The sequence below is a fragment of the Calypte anna genome, chromosome 27 (assembly GCF_003957555.1).
Source record: "Calypte anna isolate BGI_N300 chromosome 27, bCalAnn1_v1.p, whole genome shotgun sequence".
Lineage (NCBI taxonomy): Eukaryota > Metazoa > Chordata > Aves > Apodiformes > Trochilidae > Calypte > Calypte anna.
Window position 1 is genome coordinate 2,441,171 of NC_044272.1, and position 26,544 is coordinate 2,467,714.

Sequence of the window (26,544 nt, forward strand, 5' to 3'; positions counted from 1 at the left end):
GAATTTTGCAGCCCCCATGATTGGTTTCTCTGTGGTGCTCATACCCCAGCAACGTGGAATCAAGACTTCTAGGTAAAAGTTTTCTTTTAGATCACTACAAGAGCAAAATTACAGGTTCACATCCTTCAAATAATCCATTGTTTTAGAGAGACCACTATGCAACAGTAACAGGTTTTTTCCCATCTGTCATTTGAGAGTGTAAAAGCTTTTGAAGTTCAATTTTAGAGCCTCCTTTCATCACTGCTTATCAGGCATCGTGGGGAGGGCAGAGCTTGCAAGTAGTGAGAACAACGTGCTGTCTGGGAACACCAAACTTGTTCCCAAACTTTCAGAAAACCTGTTTAGTTTAGGAGATAAGGCCCTGAAACAAGAAAATTGAAGGAAATGAAGGTAGAAAGAGGAACAGGGCACAAAAAAGCAAGAGAGTCCTGCAAGCTGGGCATAAATAGCAAGGGAAGGGGAGAGTTAAAATGAGCAATTATCAAAAGTGTCTCAAGTTAAAAATTCTTCTTTCAATTTTAAGTCTGTGACAAGAAGGTTTTGCCTCTTACTGCTTCTGAAAATAGTTTGGTTTGGTTTTTTTGTAGAAAAGAAGAATAACCTTTTCCAGAGGAGTAGATCCTAGAATCCTGTGGGACCACAGCAACCAACTGGAAAATGATTTCACCCTCTCTGTCTCTCTGCAGATTCAGTCTGTGCAAGGCCCAGAAAATTCTGTCAAGCCTCAGCAGTAACAATGGAAATCTAACACATTTCCCCACCATAACCTTAAGAGCACAGCAAGCTATTATAACCATGATAAGAAAGGAGAAACTGTAAAACCCCCCTCACACAAAGCCCAAGTAATGCCCAGGGCCAGATCCTGTTCACTCTCCCTTGTTTATGGCCAGGACTACACAGCAGACAAGTTAATAAAATTCATGACTTGATAACAGCATTTGAATGAAGGTAAAAGATGTGGCTAGATAAGCTGGTTTTATTTCTGTCAGTCATTCAGTTTTTGCTATGCTAAAAACAATTTAGTTTGTTTAGCTGATAAAGGCAGAGCTGTAATTACAGTGCCATGTAGGCATAATTGTTCAACTGATATGAAAGTGCATTTAGGATCCATATTTATTTGCTGGTAGGAGCTTCACAGATGAGATCCTTAAAATAAAGCTGCTTATCTGGCAAGACATGAGCCCAAATCATCTGAACCTGTTTGTTAACACTTGGAAAAACTGTTTTATGCTGTGTATTGTGCTATGTTTACAAGGTGGGGTTTTTTGTTTGTTTTTTTTACTTAAGGAAATTACCACCATTCAACCACCTCTACTTTTCAGTCATTTATTCTTTGCTTTTAAAATTCTTTATTTACTTCCAGAAGAGAATGAGCTGTCAGATCCTCCTGGTTGGAGATGTGCTGACTGCTCACCAGCCTTTTCTTCTACAGAGGAAGAAGGACAAGGAAACCTGACCTGCCCCAGGGATTTAATTGCAATATCTGGTGAGCATTCTGCTCCTCTGGGTAAACCCAGTTAAAGCAGAGCAGCCCTTGCCTGTCAGCACTGCACAGGAGAATATTTCTCAGTGTCAGGGGATTTAAGAGCCAAAAATCTCTTGGAGGCTCTGGTGTGACAGCAATGAGATGTCCTGCCTTGTCCTTTCAGGGCAAAGAACTTTGCTGGGGGGGCAGCAGTGTCAGGGCTCACTTCTGAGCCAGAAAAGCAGCAGTCATGGCAGACAACAAGCCCTGTGAGCATTTATTGCAACAAACACACCCATGGCATGACTTCCTTCCAAAAACCATTTTCTCACACCTACTCACTTCCACGACTGAGAAGGTAAAAAGAAAAGTGTAACAAGGGAAAAGTGAAGTAACAAGTGAAGTTTAACAAGAGAAAATGGTATTCTAGCTCTAATTTTGGCAGAGAAAAACCTTGTGGAAATTTCACTATTCGAGTTTCCACAAGCTGCAGAGAGTCCCAAGCCAAGGAGCTTCCCTCTCCATCACAGACACACAGGACCACAACTCCCTCCAGGATGCGCCATCCAGCCCTGGGGCTGCCCAGAGGTGCTGGATGGCTCCTGTCACACCCATGGGTGACACTTCTGTGCCTCAGGTAAGAACCAAGCCCCATTAGGGCCAAATGGATTTCAAAAAAGAAAGAAAAAGAATTGATTCTAAAAATCAGTCTGTCGCAGACGACACTAAGCTGGGGGGAGTGTGGATCAGCTGGAAGGCAGGAGGGCTCTGCAGAGGGACCTGGACAGACTGCAGAGTTGGGATGATCCCAAGGGGATGAGCTTCAACAAGTGCTGGGTCCTGCACTTTGGCCACCCCATGCAGCGCTACAGGCTGGGGACAGAGTGGCTGGAGAGCAGCCAGGCAGAAAGGGACCTGGGAGTCTGGATTGCCAGGAAGCTGAAGAGGAGGCAGCAGTGTGCCCAGGTGGCCAAGAAGGCCAATGGCATCCTGGGCTGGCTCAGGAAGAGCGTGGCCAGCAGGTCCAGGGAAGGGATTCTGCCCCTGTGCTCATCCCTGGGGAGGCCACAGCTTGAGTCCTGTGTCCAGTTCTGGGTCCCTCAGCCCCTCAGGAAGGAGACTGAGGTGCTGGAGCAGGTCCAAAGGAGGCAACTGGGCTGGGGAAGGGAAGGCTTTGACTAAAGCTCAAGTTGAAGGAGCTGCTTAAATTCACTCAGAAATCATTCTCTGTGTCACATACACATTAAATAGAAAACCAGACATTCTGAAATGGAAAATTAAAACCCAGAAGGAACTTAAAGCACAAAGTTGTCTAAATAGGTCTTGACCTGAAAGATTCTGCAAGTAAAGTTTTAATTCCTAAAGAAATAGGGTAGACAGGAATCAGGATGCAGGAAAAAAAATATGTCTACATAAAATGGATGGAGAAATGTCACAGAAATGTTGTAAAAGAATAAACCCAGAATGTAGAAGAGCAAACAACAGTTCAGACCTTTCACCTCTGCTTGAACTAATGGGATACACAAACATATCCTGCTGAAAACAGAGCCTTTGTTTTTTTAAGAGGTGAAATTTTAAAGCCCTGGGAGAGAACAATGTTAGGTTTCCATTAGCATCTGCCAATCCTGCAAAAGCTGCTCAATACTTCTCCTCTGCTAAAATCTTGTGCTGTCTGACTGTAAAACAAAGGGCACTACAGCTTCAGAACAAACCTGAGTTCTAACTGCATGATTATCAAGCAATGAAACATTCAGAGTGCAAAAGCTCTTATTTCTGGAGCCAAGATCCAACTCAATGCTGCATCCTAAGTGTTATTTTGATGCAAATATGGGAGCAGAACCTTGTGGGTATCAACAGATCAAATGTGCAGTGCTGAGATGGTTATTGCAGAGCAGTGCTGGGTTTTTAGCACTCAGAAAGAAATGGTTCAGCACAACAATGTATTTAGCCAGGCACAAATGCCTTCTGTCCAAATAAAAACTTTTAACAGATATGGTGCAAGATTAAACTAAGCCCATATGTTGTGTAGCAGTGATTCCTTTGCTAGGAGACAATGTGGAGTTATTCATTCTCATCTCCTTATGCAACTGCCCTCAGATTCAGTGGGCAGCAAGAATCTGTTTTCCAGAGGAATCCCAGCAACAGGTACAGGTGTGCAGAACACCAAAGCTTTCAGAAATGTTCCAATATTACAGAAAATCTTCATTTCTCATTTCCGTGCCTCTTGCCTACATAGCCAGGCTGATTTGGGATCACTACTGCAAAAGCATCTTTTCCAACAGGGGTGGAGAGGAGGCAGGGAGGGAGGGAGGGGATAATGAAGTGTGTTTCAATTGTGTGTTTAAAAAAAATGCTGAAGAAAAGTGACAGGAGGTGGTGAGGCATCAGGCTCAGTGCAGTCTCCCAGACACACCAACAGGAACCCTTTGAAAACCACTTGGGGAAGTCAGGCCTGGAATTCTGCAACCTTCAGTCAAGTTGGAACCCACCAACTGCTGAGTCTCAGCATCTGCAGGGGACAAAGTCCCCAGGGAAGAGGCCCTTGGGCAGCTCATCCCAAACCCCAGACATGGAGCAAACCTGTGGGCCCCATGTGATGAGGGAGCTCTGAGCTGAATGTCACCACTCTGCATGGCCATGACCCTAAAGATTTTGTTTCATAAACACAAAGCAACCAAAGAAACGTTGGATACAAAGACTTAACCTTTTTTTTTCCCCTTTGATCCAAGTGCAGTGGTACAAAGCAGAGTGGGTTAATTTGTTCCCTCATTTCATGAAGCTGTAGGGTGTTTCTTCCTTGATGAGAGAAAGAAATGCCCAGTTCCACGTGCAGTATCAAACCCTCAGCTGTAGCTGCACTTCAACAACCTGGGGACTTGGAGGAGATTGTTTAAGCTCTTATGAAAGCTGATGGTGGAATAAGAAAGCTCATTTAGAGACATATAAACACATTATCTACTTGGGAAAAATAATGAATAATCAATACCCTGCTAACAAACAATGTGTTGTTCTTTAGTGGAGTGCACAGAAGAAGGATGGATGGATGGATTATACTGCTGTGTATCTGCAGGTGCAAGAACTCTTGGTAATGGTTTCTGCCTACAGAAGACATTCAGGTCTATAGGAATGTAGCTTCAACCTTAGGCCAAAGATATCTTTGATGCAACTCTAAATCATGTGCCCGTGGTGAAATCAGTGAAATATCCAGGGATGGAATTACACAGCACCAACAGCTACTCAAGGCAAGCCACCACAGAGCAAGGAAAGAGGTCACAAACTCCAAAGCAGGGGTACAGAGCATGGATCAATCTCAATTCTCAACTTTCTGTCTATTTTGGGCACTGGCCAGGGCTCTGGGGTGAAAATCCAGCCTGCAGCCCTGCAGAATCTGACCCCATCACAATGCTGCACAAACTTCCAACATGTGGCATCCCTCCAAACTCAGCTGCAACTCTGTGAGTTTTATTGAGCCTCACCAAAGTTTCCTACACAGTTAGAGGTACAAGCCACCTCAAAAATGAAACTTTTGCAAAAATAATGGTCAATCTCTGGAGAAGGAATCCAACCCAAGAAGCCAGGGTGGTCGTGCAGGACACAGAAAGAGGTTCCAAAGCAGGTTGTCTTGCTGTTAGAGAAGCAAGAGAGGATCAGAAGATAAGCAACTCAGTTGAAATAAGGGCTTTTTCCAAAAGAGAGTGTCCTGTGAAGGCCCCTCTGCTCACAGGGAGCAGCATGAGGAATGTGTGTACCACACATCTTTCAGGGCATCCTTGAGGAGGAGGAGGAAAGATGTAGCCAAGGGAAGAGCAGTGGCCTGATTTAACTCCACAGCATGCTTCCTACACCACCTTCTCTTGCTATAGAAACCTCTGAGCTATGTCTATAAATTCAAATTCTCACACACCACAAGTGTAATCGTGACAGATGCTCCATTTTGTGCAGTACCAGTGTGAAATAAGGACAGACTTCTAGCTCTGTGCTTCTGGAAAGCCATGGAGGCTCAGGGCTATTTTGTTTGCCTTTGTGATGTTCTCTGCACTAAACACAAACCTTTGGGGTTCCTCTTTGTCTAAGCACGTAGAGAAATATCAGAAATGAAAAGCAATTACCACCTTTTCCCAGCTAGAGTGCTGTGATGATGTGCTCACCCCCTCCTTGGCAAGTCTGAGCAGTTAAACAGCTTCAATGCAACGAAAAATGAAGAAAAAAATCCTGGAGAAGAGCAAATTGCAAAGGTTCTGCAGGCCCAGCAGGCAATCTCACATGGCAAACAGCAAGGGAGAGCATGTGGGATTTTCTGCACATCTCTATTAGAGTTTCTAACCCATCTATATGGAAGGCAGTTGTGTGTCAAACCAGGAGAGAAGAGAGCTTGTTCTGTAAGCAGCCTTTGGGAAAATCTGTGTTCAAACTCTTCAAGAGTGACTTTCAAAAGCCAATAAATATGACAAGCCAGGTTTTTCCTTCCCTCCATTTTAAAAACTAAAAGTTACATAGAAACTATCCTGAAATTCACACAGAAATGTCACGAGCTTGACAGATCTCCAAAGAAAAGCCCTGAACACAGGGGTTGGTTTAATTAAAAAAAAAAATGCTACAGATAGACATACTAATTTCCTGTATCCATTTTGGGAACAGATTCAGAGCCCACAAAGTGGGAAATTTACCAGCTTGACACAAAGTTATGTTTGTTTAATCAAGATAAATGTACATATGTGGGTACACACACAGACATATTCATCCACCTGCTTTACTTCTGCTGAAATGGTTTCTAATTAAGCATAAGCCTGTCAAAACAAATCACAAGTCCAAAAATAATGGATGAAGCATCCCAAAAATCAAAAGGAAGGACTGACATGACAGGCAAAAAAAAAAAACCCTATTCAGCATAGATCTTTGTGAATGGAAGAGGAGCCTCCTTCTCCAGCAGGAGATGGAGATGTTAGGGTTTGCCACATGGCAAGAGAGGACTCAAAAACCACACAGAGGTGCCAAACCCACACTGAAATGTTGCCTGTTTGGGGGTGGTTTGTCACTTTTTATAAAAAGGAACAATTCACTAATTCTAAGAAAACACAAGTTCTCAATTTGTTAAACCTCTGGATTGCAGAGCATATGGGAAATTAATTCTGTCTCCAAATAAACCCCATTCTGCATCTTGAAAGCCCCTGAATCTAAGAGCACTTTAGAGATCACTCAGTCCTTGTCACTACTCTGCAGCTCAGAAATGCAGGAGTGAGCCTCCAGCCCAACCTCCACTCCTACATTTAAAGCACGAATTTCAGATCAATGTCATGCTGGCAGGATGACAGTTAAAGAAAGCAAGAAAAAAAAGAAATGGAAGTGCACTGCAAACAGTAGGCTATAAAAATCCCTTAAAAGGATGAAAGTCTGTCCTGACACCAAGAATTTTAAGCTCAACACCCCTCAAAAATTAGGTGCAACATGAGCACCAGACACTTGAATAGCTTTTCCTCACATTATACTTTGAAACTGCTTGGCTATGGATTTCTATTTTTCCAACTAGAACTGAATCAAAAGTCCCCTTCCTCTAATGAGAAAAAAAAAAATCTCTCCCCCAGCACACAGGGGTTTTATAATCCACTCAGATCTCATCTGTGGTTATTCTGCAATACAAAAGAAAAACCTTTGCTCAATTCCATTGTTTTAAATTGTTAAGAACAAAACACAATTGCTAGCTGTAGTATTTTTCAACTCCTCAGCCTTAGTTTAGCAAGGCTGAGAAGTGCAATTTTTGCCCTGCACATTCACACTTCATTCTGCATGTGAAATTCTGCAGATTCCAACAAGCAGGAGACAAACCCAGCTTTATGCAAAAGTATTGCAACAACAGCTAAAAGAAAAATCAGCCAAGCAGCATACCCAACACTAAAACCCTTCGACTGGCTTCCTTGTAAATGAGGAGCAGCAGATTCCCTTGCTCTACACTGATTTTCTGCAGAGTTAGAGGCTGAGGGAAGCCTAACCCAAATTAAACTCAAGTCCATGCAAGACAAATTGCCCAAATACTCACAAGGCTTTGTTAGCTCTCCCCAGCACCCAGGAACGTGCTGGCATGCAGCAGGAACTCACCAGCCTGGAAATTCATGGGCAAAGATGCCTCAAGAGCAGCAGCACTTGAGCACAGACCCTCCTCTGGTCCACACCTCTGCTCAGCTCCAGCTCCATATTCCTGCTCCCGACGTCAGGATGATGTTACAGGTGACACCTCCTGCTGCTGATGTCAAACCTGGATCCCAAAAGCACAACAAGCCTCTCCCTGCTGCCCCTAACAAGCATCACTTCTGCATCTTCTCTGTCTCCAGGGAGCAGCTGGGAGAGGATTTCAGACAAGCTGCCAGCCACCCAGCTTCCTCTCTTCTTTAAGTCTCTGGGCATTAAAGAGCCTTCCCTTCCCGACCGCTGCAGCAAATGGGGATCGAACGCCTCCTTTGGGGGAAAAATGAAGGATTTCTACAGTTTCTTTCTGTGGCGCAGTTTAATTTGGTCTTTTGTCAGAGCAAAGTGCTGGAAGGGCAGGGAAATAATAAGAGCACAGCATCCTGGAGTGAAGGATTCACTGATGCTCCCCCTGAACGTTTGGGAGTAAGGCGAAGGGCTCTCGATGCAGCCCAGGACCTGAGCTGATGAATGGTGCAGTGCTGCTGTTGTCATGGCAACGCAGAGGAGGGGGGTGGGTGGGAAGGAGCCCCATATAAGGAGTTGTGACATGGATTCTGGGAACAATTTATCCTAAAAGGCTGGAAGCCCTTGGATGCTTTAAAGCTGCAGCATCCCCTTCTCCTGGGCTGGATGTAGGGTCTCGTTGGTGGGGCTGAAGCCATCAGGATGGGCACCAATCCCAGCCCCGTTTGCACTGGGAACAATGTGTCAAAACATCCTAAAAACAAGAGGATTTTGATGTGTTTTTCCACTTTTCCAACTGAAAGAATTTAAATTTTTCTGGGAGGGGAGATGGCAGGATGCTAACAAGGTAACAGCTCTGTAAAAGCAGGGTACCAGTGAGAGCCCCGGATCCCCTGCAGGTGAGCTCTGTGCCTGGCAGGAAGGCTGAGATGAACCAAACTGCAGCACCATCAGGTGGCTGAGTGCCTGAGTGGCAGTGCCACCAAGCAGAGCTGCAGCCACTCCTCCCAGAGACAGGACAATATCCCCAAATTCACCTGTAAAGCAGTGGCTGTCAGGCAAGGAAGGCTGGCAGTGCCTCTACAGCATCTCCAGATCCAGCAGCACAGCTGAAGCCAACTTGTACCTCCAGCTGCCGTGGCAAGCTGTAAACAGGAGCAAGGTTTCTGTGCCATGCTGCCCCAGGAGGACACAAACCACGTTGTTTTACACAGTTTTACACGATCACCATTCACAATTCTCCCTTTGTGCCCCTGCTCAACCAACCAGGACACTGCAATCAAGAGAACTCCAGCTATTCCACCAAAAGCCAACACCAAACTGCAGTGCTGAAGATGGGTCAGTTATTGAAATGTCAGCTTTTAGAAATCTTCTCCATTTATTTCTCTATTTAGCCAAACAAAGATGCACCTGCACAGCCAGCTTCTCCCCAGCACTCACCCCATCCAGCAGCTGCCTCCTCCTCATCTCTCACATCCACACCCAGCTCAGTTCCTGCTGTAGTTTGAAAGCATCAGCAGTCCCAGAGGGCTGCAATTATTAATCTGGGTTTGTCACCATTAAACCAGAAACAATTAAGAGTCTTCAAGCAGAGAGAGCTTCACTTGTTTCATCTACAAATACAATTCCCATCAAGAATATTGATTTACTATCAATAATATCTGCTGCAGAAGAAAGCAGCAGGAATCCTTGTGGGTATTCCTCAGGGATGCAGATGGATGGGGAGATGACAAGACCCCAGATCTCCCATTTCCCAGCACTACAAATGCTCTGGGATGGTGGTGGGACACTGCCCATGGATGTTCCCAGCCTGGCTGGATCAGGAGGATGGTCACTGGTGTCACAGGGTGTCTCTCTTGCCATCTCAGAGATCTACAGAGTACATATCTTCTTTAGGAAAGAGGATGCCACAAATTGTTCCCCACCTAGGAACACTCCTACTCATTTTCATCAAGTTTCTTCTTCAGGAAAACTCCCACATTCCCAAAGCACAAGGGAAGGATTTGCAATGAACCCAACTACTCATGTCCTCAAAGATGTCCAAGTCTGATTCACTCTGGGTACAGGAGGAATGAGGCCTCTGAGAACCCAAACTTACACATCTGGGCCACAAAGAAAACCATGATTTATTGCCTGAATTTCTTGATAAATTCTCCTCTCCTCCCTCTGTGCATGGCACTCACACACATATGCTCTCTCAAAAAGAATCCTCAAGCTTGCAATCTGTCAACCCATAGAAAAAAATAGAAATAGCCAAGTACAGCAATGAATAAAATTAGCCCCCTGCATATACATTTACAGCATGGAAATTGAAAATCTTTCCCGAGGAGGAGTTAGGGGGAGCACTGAGCTTTGTGCTGACCCTTTGCCAGGACTGAAAAAGCCCTGGGAGCTGAACCTTTCAGCCCAATCCCTCAGTTTTTTAACCTAACACTGGGCTGCTCTTTCTGGCATGGATTCAGGAAAGCACTTACACACATTCATCTCCACAAGCACCCTCCTGAAAAGCTCTGCTTGCCTGAATGAAGGTATCCAGGGCAATTGCATCACTTTCATTGCAGCTGTGGCTTTGAGTCACCAACAATCCATTTCTGATGTACAGAAGAATATTTAACCCAATGGTTTTGAAACTGGTTGGTTTCTCCGTGCTGTAAGCATGGAAACTTTTGAGTGCTAATTTTATTCCAGAGAGAAATCAAAATGGTGTCTTCTATATATTTATCCTGGGCTGACAGCTTTTTTTTATTTTTCCTCCTTCTTCCTTTTCTTTTTATGATGTATTTTTCACATTACCCTCACTACTAAAGCCACACTTGTTATAAAAATAAATTAATAAACAGCATAAACTGCTGCTGAACATGCTGATCCAAAATATTTTCTCAGCCACTGCTAAACAGGAGGTTACAGAAGCAGGAGAGGGAGAGCTGATTACTTATGCTTACTATTACTTCACCCTTTAGAGCCACAATGACCTTAGTTTTTTCTTAATCACCAGACTATTCAGCAGAGTCAAAACTGCAACCATACTGAATATTTATCAACCTCTGAATCCAGCCAAGTCTCCATGCACAGAAAATCCAGATATCACCATGTTAGCAAGTGACCTCAGCTCCTCTGGAAAGAAACTGAAGGCACTGGGTAATGTGCTCCTGGGGCTTTTTACCAAAAGTGGACATTTTAACTTTTCTGGGGATAAAAAGCTTGGTTTACAAATCAGCCAGGTTAAAAGCTTTAAAAAAGTATCATAAATAGATGAATAAATAAATAAATAGCATGGCATTTCTACTGGGTAAGTTTTACTGCACCAGTCAGGTTTCTATTCTTTCAAGAGCTGAGTTAAACCCCAAATTAACACTGATGCCATCTCAGCAGCTGCTTTCTTTCCCCTTCCCATCAGAGCTGACAAACCTCCTCTACTACACAAGAAAGGATGCAGGCAGATCTGGAATGATCCAAAGTACTTCAGCCCTCCAACACAAAGAGCACAAAAAGGCTTTTGTATTAAAATGTTCACCTCTGAAAAATTCCAGGAAGCATAAAGGCAGAAATGGTCCAGACACATTTGGTTGCAAATGGCTTTAGGAATGACATCTTTAGTTGGAAAAAACTAAATACATGAAACAAAGTTTTTTTCTGTAATAAATGTAGCCTTGCACTACCCCAACCACTCCACAGACACGGAAATTATGAGATGAATGGGTTAGTCACACACACAAATGTATGTAAGGAGTGAAGAGCATGAAAAAGCCCCTACAATTGGATAATTTTTCAACAATTTTCTATGCTCTAAAGGTCGCTTTGAAAAATCCATGTGGCAACTGTCAGACAGACAAAAGCCTCTCTTTGTAATACTTCAGTTTCCCAGAATCACCCTCATCCCTGCTCCAAAAGGAATCACTGCTGTTATTGTGTCAGATTAACAACTGGACAGCAGAACGAGACAAAGAAGAAGAGGAAACCATCACAGCCAGTGAGGCTTTGGGAAATGGCTCCATGCATTTACTGTCAAAGTGCTGGCTGCTTGTTTTTATCTGAAAGCTCCCAGAGCCTCACAAAGATTTCTGAAGGAAGTTGCTTATCAACCCCACCAGATTTTCAGAAGGCTACGAGGGCACTTGCAAGACTTCCCTAAAATCAGAGAAGGGTGGGGAGTGAGACTGGGGAGAAATGCACCAAAAAATAGTGCAAGATTGTGAAGTTGTCTTCAGAAATCTAATAAGCTCCCAATCTTCCTTGTTTCACAGATCGTGCTGGTTTATTACTGAATAAAAATTATGAAGGTCTTTACAAACTATCAATGTCCCCCAGCAAAAAAACCAAAACACTTTTTAGTTACTGATACAGTAAGTGGTCAATCATTCAACAGTCATCTCCTTCTGAGGGTTTTTTTGCTTTATAAATCTCAGATGAGTAGTAAATGAGAGACAAGTGATAAGGAATAATTGAAATGTGAAAAACACTAAGAAAAACAGAGGAGAAAGCATTACTTTCCCAGTTCCTTTACATGCTACCTTAATGAAAGCAAACAAGTTCCTGTAATGACTGAATATGGATGGAAAAATCCTTCCTTTTACAATCCCAACAGTAAATTAAACTAATATATTTTTTTAAATCATGATAATCCACCAATGCACTGAAACACACACTGAATTCTAAGTGTATCAGGAGCTCCACTGCAGCCATCAAGACATGGACATGCAAACACTGCTGTGTTTTCATGCTGTCCCAGATTGGGTCTAGCTGGAACGGGGTATTTAGAAGAGATGAAAAAGAATGCAAGTAGAAGACAGATGTAATCATCTTCCCAACCAGCCTCCAATAGATTTGTGGCCCTCTGAACAAAAGCAGAAGCCTCCACTTCTCTTGTGTTTGTGTAGCAACACCTGTGAGCATCTTATTGAAGTCATCCTGTTCTGTACACAGCTTGTGCAGCTCTGGATTTCATCACCCAGTTTGCAAGCCAGATCAAGAGAGGAGGAGGCATCTTCAGCAGGTGAACATCTCCAGCATGGCTCTACAATCCCCCCTGACTGGTGCTGGAGATGTTTCAGCAAGTGGCATCTGTATAAACCAACCCCCTGCAGAGCCATGAGCAGTTCAAGTAGAGGTATGAATGTCAGGTTACTGCAAGAGAAGAGAACAAACCCACAAAGAAATCTAGACAAAAGAAGGGGACAGAAGTGTAACCAGTGAGATAAAGATACTACAAAGGCCTGAACTGTCTGTAAAACATAATGCTTTCCATCCTTTCCTAATAAAATAAAAGGTTTATGATATCACTGGCTGATATTACCTGCCTCTACAAAGAAGGCCACACAAAACAGAGAAGAAAATCCCTCCAAGTAACTCAAAAACTAAGAGGAAACTGGATGAATGTGAGGATTATGGGGGAAAACTCAGGAAAAGCATGAAGGAACCAGTTATACATTACACAATAAATTAAACTAGTACAGACATGCTGTGAAAAGGAAAAATAGCCTTGATTTATTTTTGTCATTTTTCACAACCTATGATTTTCATGGCAGGAAGGTTGTGGATTCCACACCTACCCATTACTATGAGACAGGGAAAGGAAAAAAAAAAAACCCAAACCCAAGAGTTCACTGCAAGCACACACAAGAATTTCCACCCTGCAAAGTGCTGCAAGCAGCTTACTCAGACTAGAGGAAAGTATTGGTAACAAAATTCCAGAGACACTGAAAGGGATTGCAGTTTGAAACTACTTCTGTAACTCATCACTGGATTTATTTATTCTACCAAAGTCCAAATCAAACTTTTCAAAGTCAGGTAGTTCTGCTAAAGCCCAACAGAGGTTCAGCTGCTCTGCAAAAGAGAAGGAAATGCTGACAGACAAACAGAGAGGAGGTCTGAACATCCAAGTGCATAGCCCTGACCCAGGACTGCAAACTGAAGGATCCTCTTCACAAGGAAGCACTCCAAAAAACCAAAAGAACCCAAAAGTCCACAAAACCCCACAAATGCCTCCAAGTGTCACATCATCAACCCTCCTGAAGCTCCAGCTTCTCAACCACACAGCTGTTCTCATTTTCATGAAAAAGTTGCTTTACTCCTTGCCATTTCAAGGCAGAATTTCAGCCAGGCTTTGATGGGAAACACAACAGCTACAAAATGTGCCAGAGCTCCCTTTTGTAAGCACAGAATTGATGATATTGGGTAAAAATTCTTTTTGGAGGTTTCTCTCAGTACAAACACAGCACATTGGCCAATGATTTTTAAAGAAGGGCACAGAGGGATGTCAGATTTTAGGTGAGAAGCAAGTTTCTCAAAACTGCTACCAGACAAATTAGGATGTCAGGCTTTTACATGGCTGTTAAGACTCCAAGAGTTTCTGAAAACCCAACTACTTTAAAATCTCTAGGTGTTCAAATCATAATCCCAGCAGATTAGAGAAACAAAACATTTTTAAACTATGCATGGACTACAAAAAAAATTGTTTTGCTGCAGAAGTTTCTAAGTTTTCTCTCAGCATTGAAAATTTCAGCCTTAAATTACTGCAACACTTCAGCTGTGCATAACCCATGCTACAAAGTGGAACTGCAACACAGCTTCAGAGAAATTACAATTTCTCAGCAAACTCCAGAACATTTTGTAAAATGTTTCTGGACCAGAAAGATTTCTCTGCCAGCATGAAACCCCAATCCAGACCAACCACACGAAGCCCTTGCACACAGCTGCTTGTCAAAGTGTTTTCTTAGAGATTTTTTGCACCAACGGACCTTAAAAGCCCCACTGAACTTTATTTAAAGTCCTTACCAGTTAACTTCTTCACAGGTTGGAGCCGAACACTGATAGACTGATGTGTGAGTAAGGGGGAGGATGGAAGGGAGCGGGACATGCCCTCCATAATCCGAATGTGCTGCATACCTTCGGTCACTGGGAGTGGTGGGATAGCGTAGTCTGGTTCAAAAGCACAGTCGTTCTCTGTGGAGGTGCCTGGTGGGAAGAGAAAAACACAAAGGAACTGCTTAGAATACAAGGAAGTCTCCTGCTTTCATCATCCCTAGACAGAGGAGTGCCCGGCTGGGGTGTGAGCCCAACCCCACGGCGAGCAGGGAAAGCTGCGCCCTTCCTCTTCATCCTGCAGGGTCCTTAGAAATTCCCTTGGAAAAAAAATCATATTTCTGGAAGAGCATCTCAGCTTGGCCCTTCAGATTAGGAACAGCAGAACCATGAAGAAATATATACATATATATCTATATATTTTAATCTTTATAGTCCTAGAGTCACCAGTTTTAAGTATGACTCGTACTACGAATTAATTTTTGGTGTGCTTTCCAAAAAAACCTTCCAGCTTAAAGTGTTTGGAGGGGAGGAAGAGAAGAGACATGCCCAAAATCTCATGTGCTGGAGCTACCAAGAGGGGTGTAAAACAGGAGCTCCAGCTAACTAGGAGTAAACTGTGAGAACATTCATGAGGTCAAGGGTGTCCATAACTAAGGTTAAGATGCAGCTCTCTGACCATTCATAACCTTGGATTTCTGGCCCTGGTTGGGGTGTGCCCAGAGGAGACCCCAAATAAGGTTAAGAGGAACAGCTCTGCTCTGGACCAGGTTGAGAGTTGGGGGTGTTCAGCCTGGAGAAGAGAAAATTCCAATGGGGAAACCTCAGAGCATCTTCCAGTGCCTGAAGGGGCTCCAGGAAAGCTGGGAAGGGATTTGGGATAAGGGATGGGATGAGGGGGAAGGGTTTCCAGCTGCAAGAGGGGAGATGGGAGGGAGAAATTCTTTGGGGTGAGGGTGCTGAGCCCCTGGGTGCCCCCAGAAGCTGTGGCTGCCCCATCCCTGGCAGTGTTGAAGGTTGGATGGGGCTTGGAGCACCCTGGGCTGGTAGGAGATGTTCCTGCCAAATGGATGAGTCTTTGAGGATCTTTAGCCTCTGTAAACAGCCCCACCAAAAAAAAAACCTGGATGGGGGTGACACATCTACACATGGAAAGCACCAAATAACATGAGAAGAAGTGGCAGAAAACAATAAAGGCACATGTTGCTAAGTGTGGCAATAAATATTAATGACAAACAAATGCTCCAGATCAGGAAGAATTCAGAGCCCTGAGGATCCTCCCCTTAGCTGCAGAATATGAAAATTTCTGGTCAAGAACACTTGGTTCTCCTCATCTGGTCAATACAATTAACAACCTAACACAGGCAGCTAATAATTCATCTGCAAACCCAACTTACAACTGGTTTTGTTGCAGAGAATGTACAAAGGCTACACTCATGCCACACCTTCAAGAGATGGGTTTTAGCTTCCAGTGCCTGCTGATGTTTTCTTCCATGAAGACATTAGCTGCACAGTGTGGTTCTCAATGGCTTCTATTGCATTTAAAAGAGAAAATGTAATTGCTAGACTTAAGGGTAGACAGAGAAAAAATGGGGAGAAAATAAAAGGGTAAATGCCTCAAAGAGGTGGTATTCCAGAGAAGGCCATGGATTAAGCCCACCCAGGTAGCCAAGAGACAGTGTGACCCACACTATGTATTATTTAGAAAAAACAGATTGAAATAGCTGTCAAAAATCCTGGACAAGCTCCTGAGGTGTACAAAGAGGTGGCATTATTTCTGGCTAAAATCCATCCATTACTGATGCCAACTTCCAGGAACATCTCTCAGCATTTTAGTCCCCTCCTCTCCAAGAAACCAAACCAAACACTCGATGCATTTTACACACACACCATTCCTGAGAGTTCAGAATCTGCTCCTTACTCCCTTGCTTGCATTTGTCACCTTCACAGAGCTTTACTGAACATTCAAAGCTTCATCTTTACTGAGGTGATTTCCTTTACCTCTGGATGCTCGAGTAACTGTGCTGCAGTTGGAGATGTTTTATTCATCAGAGATTGTCATTATTGCCAGACACTGATGTGTTTCTGTGCCTTTCATGCTGCTTTAATTAAGTGTGCAGACGATTGCTCTAACGAACACTTCCTTTTCAGGGCACTGATCATTGCTATTCTTCTGTTCTTTCTGGTGTTGCTAAAAGCTGCTGTTGCTGACAGTACCATGCCTTTTATATATATCTAGATGTATAAATATAAATATGGAGGTATATCTAGCTGTATGGTGTATAGAAATATAAAAAAAATATTTGGCTACAGTCAGAGAAAACTCAAATTCCTGCTTTTTCCTTAGAAACTACAATTACTCCACCTTTCCACTGCAGTTACTACCATTTCCAGGTGAGCAGCAGCTCAGCCTTGCTTCTCAACCTGAGAACATCCAAGTGATGCAGCCCTGTGCCACCATCACCCACCCACCACCACCTTGTTACAGCCACCAAGTCTCTGCTGGTGGCCACCTCCAAAGTGTTTCCCCAGTCCTCCACCCACCAGCTTTGCTGTGCTGAAACTCCATCCCTTCCATGGAATTTTGGTGTCCCCAAAAGTAGTCTCTACATCCAAGCAAGTTGTCTAGAAGTGCTCCTAAAAGGTAGGGAGTTTAGGATATTTATCTAATGAAGCATTTTAGGGTTCTGCTCCAGGAGGAGAAGAACCCCAGTCTGGACACTCCACTGCCTCCATCCATGAGCTCTCCAGGGACAACAGAAGGAGTGAGGGCAGTGGGCAGCTCCACAGCAGCCACCCACAGGTCTCCCATGGGACACACAACAACCACAGCTCCAGAGGTGGGAACACTGCCATTTCTCACCTCTCTTCCTATCAGGCATCAAACCTGGTGGGAAGGACAGGACCTGGAAGGACCTGGCATGTGGACAGGACAATGAGGATGTGTTTGGAGTGACATACGTGCTCCCAAGAGTAACCCCAAGTCTTGCACACACACAACACACAGAGCTGATGCTGAGCAAAAATCAAAACCTCATTGGATCATCCTGTTTCTAAGTTCTTCCAAAATCATCCAAAAGATGCAGTGGGTCTGGTAGTGCTGTTGGGAATCATTTCTCCAGGAGCATATAATTTAATACCATGTTTCCAGTATAGAAAAAAAAAAAAAAAAAAAAAGACATTTCTTCCAGCTGTGCATTGTCAGAGGTAATTTCTGGCCCCACAGATAGCTTACATGACATAAGATGATTGAGGACCTTGCTTCTCCAGGATTATTGTGAGCTGAACACCTCTGCTGGCTCTGCACATCTCTGCCAGGCAAGGCAAAGTGGCACCAGTGCCAAAATCAGCACTGACAGTAACAAGGATGGGTTTCCAAACTCCATTTGGCCCAGAAACAAAACCAAAACAGAACAAAAGCAAAGCAAACAAAAAACCACATTTGCCATCATTGATTCTTAAAAACAAAATTTCAATTTGCTCATGCCAGATTTGGGGGGTTTGAGGGAACTACACCAAACACCAAGCAGTTTGTGCTACTTAAGATCTAAAAGCCTGTGTGCATTTCCCTTGTTATCACAGTGCAAGTTGGAAGCATCTTTGACCAATCTTTACCTAAAACCAGAAGAACTTGGGGCAGTATTTTATATAGAAATAAAAGTAATGATATCCTTGCAAAGTTTTCAGGAGTATTTTTCCCCTTAAAATTCAAATCCTTTACAACCAAAGAGAAAACTTCTATGGAGCTAAGAGACTTCTTCCACACTGAAGAAAACTTATATCTACAGACACATCCACTGATCCAAATGGAAAGATTTAGGACAAGAAGCTGGAAGTCTTATCTGTTTTTCCCTTTACTCCCCCCTCTCACACTGATTGAGGTGAACAGACACATCCTGACCACTCTTTGGGAAGGATTTGGGGAAAAAAAAAACCCACAGCCTCTGCCCCAAACTGGTATTTTTCCACAGCACTCAAGATGCTGAAATGTAACCTGAGAGAAGAGAGTGTCTGAAATGAGTGCTCAGAAACCCAGCAGGCAGCTCCCATCAGCTGCACCCAAGCTGCTGGATCTCCTACAAAGCCAGGGACAAAACCAAGACACACCAAAAAGCATCACAGGGCCCTAGGGAAGGGGTTTGCAGCCTCCATCACAGCAAATGTACCTGAGCTAACAGTGTCTGGTGAAGAGCAACCATTCCCTTTGTGTTCTGGAAGCACAGGAATTCCATGAGGTTTGTATGCAAGCTACCAAGTGGTAGCTTGGATGTGCAGTTATAAATTTCCTTGTCCCTTCCTAAATTTATTCATCTCTTCTATTTTAAAAGAAGAAAATTTAAAACAATAATTTTTTTAAATAGTGCTAAGAAGATCCTATGTTAACAGAGCAGTTGCAGCTGCTGACATTAAACAGGGTTTTAACTCTGAATTTCAATCCCCCTACTTCTGATCACAGACTTCAGTCCCTTGCAGTATATTTTGCCTGGGAAACTCTGGAATACTGCCAAAACCAAGCAATGCTCTGGAGAAAATGTCCCCATAATAAGTCATTAGGACACCATGACAACAACAGTCTTGAACTTAAATGAAAGGAAAATTATTGCTGTGATCTGAAAGAGAAAATAAGTCAATGCACGTATTATCTACTACAGCCATGCTTCCAAAAAGTGCTCCATAGTCCCAAGAGCTGTGTGAAAATACCAGCATTTGCACAACCCTCACAAATGAGCAAATGCTTCAAACTTTTAGTAAGCTACTTCCAAGGACACATAAGCCAGCACAGACCTAAGAGCTGCTACTGGCAGTGACAGAAATCCCCCCTACACAGCTGCAGTGGTGGGTTTAACCTCCAAGCTTATTGTGAGTGATGGATACTCAACAAAAGAGTTTGTAGAACCATTATTGAAGTATTATCAAACCTATTTTTACTCCTGTCTTTCTAGGACCTTTTGGTCTGTTCCTGTAGGATGAAACAGAACGAAGTGGAAGATGTGACACGTGGCTGCTCAGCCCCCTGCAGGAACCTGTCCCTTCTCTGCCACGAGACAAGGACTGGGGAGGAGGATAACCTGGGGACTGAGAACCTGCTAGATTCTGCCCTTGGCAACCAGGAAAAAGGCAAGTGGTCACCAACCATATGCCAGTGGCCCACTCCTTTGCACTAATATGTGCTGAAGGCTTCTTCCATCAGCAGCTCCAACAACCTCCATCTAAAGGGGAGATGCCCATGTGCTGCAGGTCCTTAATTCCTATACCAGCAACTCATGGTAGCTATGTGGATAATATCCATGGTTACAGAACTCCCTGAGAGTGCAGAGTCTTAGGAAAAACACAAAAAGGTGATTACAAAAGGTGAAGGAATGAGAAACAAGTGACCAAGGCAGAAGAACACTGAGGTTTACCTTGCCCAGATCGGCTCTGGCGGGACTCTACACTTGTCTGTCTTCTCTCTGCTGGCTCCTCGTTCCCTCCATCTGCATGAGAACCAAAACAGCACAAGTAGAACATCACAGTGGACAGGTCAGGCAGATGCAACTTTTCCTTCAGCACCATCCCCTATCTTGCAGGAAAAGCAGAACAAAAGGTCCCTCTTGCAGACTGAAATGGGGGCAAACTGCCGACAGCTTCCTTTGCTCTTCTGTTTCTCCCCAGGAAGGGAGATCTGTGGGGTCCTCAGGGTGTAAATAGGTTTTTAATTTCTCCTGCTGACCCCACAGATATTGGAATGAAATAGTAACCAAATTGTGTATCTTCAAATAGTCCTTTCACTTCAGACTATTACATCAAAATATTAAGTATATGATGAAAGAGATGCAGGTTAAAAAAAAAAAAAACATTATTTGAAGTGGTTTCCCTTAAAAGTTATTTTTAAAGTTATTTGCCAGCTAAAAAAAAAATGGTAAGGCTTGGAAGAAGAAAACCACTTTCATTACATCCTCTTGAAGCTGTTTAGGAAAGCAGCTATAGTTAACAAACAACAAATCCATCTGGATAAATGAAGAGTGGGACATGGTGTACAGTGTTATACAATTAATTACACCCTGGTCTTCATTGATCAAGTGACCAGATTAGAAACAATAGATACACACATCAATAGAGATGCTTGAGTACACAGGGTTTCTGCAAGCTGAAAGCAAAAAGTTGTCTAGCTATGCAGATTGTGAAAAAGCAAACCCAGGCATTTAAAATGCAGGATGAGTATTTCAGAGGTTGTTCCACCTCATGGCAGGGGAAGGGGAAGCTTTTAGGATATTTAAAAATAGTTCTGAAGTAACTGAATGCTTAAATAGCTGTTGAAAAACTCAATAGCTGATTTTAGCAGTTATACTTTTTGAGAATACTAAAAGCAGCTGCACTCTGACATGTTTGTATCTCTATTTATATACCCCTAAAATTATTTGCTGGGCAGGCCTGTTATGCCATCAAATCAGCTTGGGCAGCTCCTGCCAGGTGAGTTACATCTGTGAGCTGTGTATTGGAGAAACAACAGAACTGAGAAGATGACTGAAATATTTAATCTAACCCCACCCAACAAAAAAGCAGGACCACAGCCCAGAGCTTTTGTTTCCTCTTCCCTTGGCAAATTATTCCAGCCCTTGGTTTCCCTCCTGCAATGCTCAGACACCTTGACCAGGTGCCAGCAATGTCATTTTCTGTTCCCTTTGCAACTTTCCCCGCTCATACACCAGCTGTATGTAAAGGGCAGCATCCCACAGCCAGAAAACCCATATTTTATGCCAAGTGCTCATGCCCCAGTAACTCATCCCAGTGCCAGGTGTTGAGAGGGCCACAGACCCCACAGTTTCCCTGCTCACTTTCCACTCTGGTTCATGAAATCACCAAATGCTTTGGGTTCAAAAGGACCTTAAAGATCACCCTGTCCCACCCCTCCCCATGGGCAGGGACACCTCCCACCAGACCAGGTTGCTGGGCTCCTCCTCACTAAAGCTCTTCCAACACCAGGATGCAAACCAGTGCCAGAGGCACCAGGTTTGAGGATGGGAACTGCTGCCAAGGGTTCAGAGCCTGCTAGAGATCTCTCAGGTACTTTGCAAGTTATGCAATATACGAAGGGGGAGAGGAAGATGACTGTAAATTAACTTCCCAAAGCCACTTAGGCTGGTGGGAAAGGAACAAATCAATCCAGTGACTCAGCATCCAGAATGTCTCCAGTGGGCAGGCAGTGGTGCTCACTCTGCTGCTGCAGCAAAGCTGAGGCTGGGGTGCAGCACAGCACAAACCTCATGGGCACTGGCAGAACCACTGGACAGCTTTTAATGAGGAACATTTTAATGAGAAGCTGTCCCATAGAGAGAAGGGCATCTGCATGCACAGCTCATGCACACAAACTGAAGCAGAGAGTGACTCTGCAGCCAGGCAAGGAAAGGATTGTGTCAGGAATACCTTTTATCCTCCACCCAGTGGAGCACAAGTCCTTCCCATCTGCTCTGCCCTGGATGTGCATGTCTAAAGAGCAAAAACCAGAGGCTCCCACCAGCAGAGCCAGGCAGGATGGATGCTCCAGGCTGAGCTGAGACCTTCTACCTCACAGGAAGGAATTTTGAAATGACAAATACTTGCAATAGAAAGAGAAAAAAAATACAAACAGATCAACGCCAGGTGGTGGACAAGGCTGATACCTGCAGAATTTAGGATGCGGGGTGAAAAGGTAGCAAAGTGCAGGAGGATAAGGAACAGCCCACAGTTAAGAGCTGAACGACTGAACTATTTTCAGTTTTCCCTCCCTTTGTTATAAATAAAAATTTTGAGCACACTCCATTCCCTGCAGTGGAGAAGCAAGGATACTGGGGAACAATCCCAAAGCTAATTAATGAGTTGTCTTCATATACATGAAAAAAAAAGGGGGGGGGGGGGGGGGGGCGCAAAATAGAGTTGCTAAGGGAACATTCCCACCTTTTCAAACTTCTGAGGACTCAGGTTTACAGTCCTGGCAGTGGTCACTCCCCTGTGCATATCAGGACTTTGTTATCCACCAATACTGCCAATTTATTTTACTTATGCACCATTCTAGGTAGCTGCTAGCATTTGCTTTAGGAATAATTATTTATAGGCATGACCTACTAGTTGGGCAGCAGTGCACACACAGCCAGGATCACTCACAGAAGCACAATCAGCTCAGTTGGTGTAATGATTGTCAGCATCTGAACTAGCACAGTTATTGACAAAGCCTCAGATGCAACATCTGAAAGAGGTCACTGAAAGCAAATGGGTTGTGAAATCATTGCTAGAAAACACAGATATCTGTGTTAATTGAAAATAAAGATCAGAACAGACTGAGACAAAGCTGGTTAAGGAGCATCTACAGAAGTTGCCACAAGAAGCAGAAAATAGTTGTTTTTTAAAAAATGCCACAGGGAAGTGAATGGCATAGTAAAATATTTCCTCAGTAATCCATAGTCTCTTGTCATTAGCAATGAGAGGGAGAGGCACTGTGGTTTATTTTTACATAGCTGGGTGCTGAGCAAGTCCATTAAGATTTACACATTATTTTCATCTCAGAAAGATGCTGTCTCATCCCTCCTGTTGGGATGCTGGGCAGAAACTGGGGTCAAAAATCCAGAGGGCAGCCTAAGTAGGTGATGAGGTGGCAAACATATAGCAAATAATCAGAGCTGTTAATGCTCCCTCTCAATTACAGAGGGATTCAGTAATCTCAACACAATCATGTTTAGCAGTAGCTTCAGAAAAGCAACCTCTCCTGTAAATGGGTCTGCAAAACACCTCTGCTTCCCCTTCTTCCTCTCCACCTTTGCTCCCCCTTCCTCTCTTCTACCACTTCTCCGTTTAAAACCAACACAACAAATCCCCTCCCATGCACACAACAACGATGTTCTCTGAACAAACCATTCCTAAAGGGAAAAGAAAATCCCAAGGGTTTCAGCCCACGAAACCCACTGCACAAAGCACTGCATGGAATTAGCAGGACCTGACTGCAAGCAGGAACAAGATGCATCTGCACCAACCCAAATAACCCAAAATAACCCAAATAATCCAACATATCAGCATCACCTCGCTGCCAGGTGCTCCCATACAAGGCAAAACCAAGTTTTAAATAAAATGAAGTGCCAGCCAGCTCGATATCCTTGTTCCCCTCTTTTAATTAAAGCAGCATCTAAAAGGCACAACGTGACTAAAACGTCTTCCCAGGTCTTTTTTTTTTTTTTTTTTCTATGACAAAGCAATTTTTTTTTCCTGTTTGTTTTATCACAGCAAAATAAAAAGGGTGGGTCAGGCTGCTTCACGCATGCTGGGAAATCTGCTGCAAGACCTGACTGCATTAGATGTGCCGCTGCTCCTAACAGCTTCGAAATCGCTCCTTCCAACCCAACCCCGCAGCAAACCCCTGATCCGGAGAACACACAAGACTCACAGAAAGCTCGTCCAGCACTTAGGAGGTGAGCCCAGCCCAGCCCAGCCCCGCATCCCTGCGGGAAACTGCGCGGAGCTCAGCGAAGCGAAGGGGGAGGTGGGACCCGAGTGGCATCGCGGTGGTGAAAGCCAAAAGAAATCAAGGAAGAGAAATCCAACTGCTAAAAGAAATCATGGAAGAGAAATCCAAATGCCTTCCCCCAAAAAAGAAAAAAAAAAAAAAGGATGGGGGGGAGATGGAAGGAGGTCGGAGAGAAGAGTGCGGTGAAGGCTGCGGGCGGTGCCGGGAGCTGCGGGTGCCCTCCCCGGAGCCGCAGCCGCGCAGCCCCGCGCAGCCCCGCGCAGCAGAGCCAGCTGCAAATCCTGCTGGCAGAGATCCCGCTGGATCCCGGCCAGGCTGAGGAATGCCATGTGCCAAAGCACGGAGTCTGCTGTTCCCCCAGGGAGAGAGGGAAAAGCTACCCCAAGGGGGTAAGAGAGGAGAAGGGGCTGAGCCTGGGAGTGGGAAAAGTCGTGTTCAATCCCAAATCCTGGCTGGTTAAGTTTGGGAGAGGGTTTCTGCTCTGGAAAACCAATATTAAAATGTCATTCTGCTAAAATTTGTAATATTTCTCATAAAAATAATAAAACTGTATTAATGTACTGATAGAATAAAACATCTGTCCCCACCAAAACAAGAAGTGCTTTGGGGGTGGAAGAGTTTTGCTGATGGAACTCCAGGAGAGGTCTGGGTTATTAATCACTGCATCAATTAAAAAAAGAGTTCCTGATCCACTTTCCAACACATTGAATCCCTTCTGAACAGCTCTGGTAATTCCCATAAATGATAACAGAGACACAAAGGGCCCTATTTCTGGGTGGGTTTGTTTTTCTGCAATTAAAAGATGAAGATCATACAATCATAGAATCGACAGGATTGGAAGGGACCTCAGAGACCATCAAGTCCAACCCTTGATCCACTCCCACTGCAGTTCCCAGCCCATGGCACTCAGTGCCATATCCAGGCTCTTTGGAAATAGCTCCAGACACAGAAATTCTGTAGCCATGGTTGTACCAGGGCAGGATGGAATGCAGAGACTCCGTGGTACTGTCTCTCTGTTAATGCACCTAAAAACCAGAAGACAAGAACTGCCTTGGTTAGGCCAGGAAATCACATTCAAGATTTAATCCATAACCATAGAAACTTCACTTCATACTTTGTGCACTTTAAAATGCCATTAATAAGGACATTATCTAAATTTATAAACAGAGGCCATCTACCACTAATACCTGCACTGGATTTGAGCTCATTAAGGAACAACCTCAGAGCCAAAAGCAGTCAGGAATGACAATATTCTGCTTTAATTTGTCCCAGTGGCTGTGAGAGAGGGTAAAAGCAGAGATCCAGGGACTCTCAATAGCCAAGATGAACACAAAAGATCCCTCAGATCAGTCTACCCCTGTTCAATTCATAATCTCAAGACTGGATAAGAATATATATCAGAAGCAGAGATTTTCACACTGGAGATTCAGTGATTTCTTTTTACCTTTTTTGAAATAAAATATCTAAAACATTCCTGATCTTTTAGGTAGAATAAAGCTTAAAATTTACCTTAGCTCTTAAGTTTCTCTAATACAGACAATCCCTCAACAGACCGAATGCACACTGTAGTTACTCTCTTTTAAAGAAGCAAATGCATTTAAAAACAGGACCAAGAAAAAAGAACAGGATGCAAACTCCATTTAAGATTGGATTAGTAAAGTAAATTTTCAAAATACTGGGCTTGCTCAGGCTCCCTGCATTCCATTCACTGGCAGTGAGATTTGGGTTAAATCACATCAGTTCTTCTAAAAATTCACCAAATAAGCCATCAAAGTCCATTGCAGTTTAGCTGAGTAATTTTGTTTAGATTTAGTGTTCAAATGTTCAGTACTCACCCCTAAAAAGCTGTTTTGATGAACAATCTTTCAACCTGGTTACTAAAGGGGGCAGAAGCAGCCTCACCTGTTCACCACTTTAATAATTTCAAGAAATGTAAAACTGATCTTTTTGGAGCTTCCATCAAAGTTAATGGGGCAGTGTAGGAAGCAATCAGCTGAATGCAATGGTTGCTGTCCCTGAATCAGAAAGGTGCTGATTTGCAGCCATCTACGTGCATCAACTTGTGATTATTTTCCTAATATTTTGTTTCAAGCTCCTATGGGGCCAGTGCAGAACCAGCCAGGATGAAAGGATGGGAGCAGCACAGGCAGAAGGAGTGAGGAGTTGGGTTCCTCCCATTTTGCTTACACACAAGAGCAAATGGTGCACTGGGGAGGGGAAGAGAGGTAGGAAAATGATGTAAAAATACCAAGAAAATTGAAAAAGGCAATATACAGACAGTACAGTCATTCATTCTCCTAAAAGTCACTAACAGGTGGGAAAAGCCTCCATTCTGGGAGAGGTTTTGGTGTCCACACAGGGCCAGGAAGGAAGGAGAATCAGTGATAACCAACTTCCAAATTCCCTCCTCTCCTTCACTGACTCAAGAAGCTTTTGCTCTCCATCTGTGAATTATAAAATCCTTTTACCCTCTCCTAAGGCTGTCTGGGACCTTTAGCAACCACAAGCATTTTCAGCTCCAAATAAAAGGCATGACAGATATCCTAATTATTCCAATTGACTGTGCAATTAACTACAAACAGTTCACACTATACACAACATATGCTTCTCTGAAGAGCTCCAAGTTAGGGATTTTATAGGGCAAATTTTCTCTTTGCAT

General features: G+C 43.7%; 1 protein-coding gene across 1 annotated transcript in view; it reads right to left on the reverse strand.

Moving 5' to 3' along the window:
- Positions 1–26,544, reverse strand: part of TANC2 (tetratricopeptide repeat, ankyrin repeat and coiled-coil containing 2) — a 162,303-nt gene that overhangs the window by 105,697 nt on the left and 30,062 nt on the right. The window contains exons 2-3 of the mRNA XM_030466043.1: positions 19,816–19,887; positions 14,387–14,566 (exon numbers count right to left, since the gene is read on the reverse strand). Coding sequence (XP_030321903.1) covers positions 14,387–14,566; positions 19,816–19,887 — 252 coding nt within the window. The remainder of the gene's footprint in view (positions 1–14,386; positions 14,567–19,815; positions 19,888–26,544) is intronic.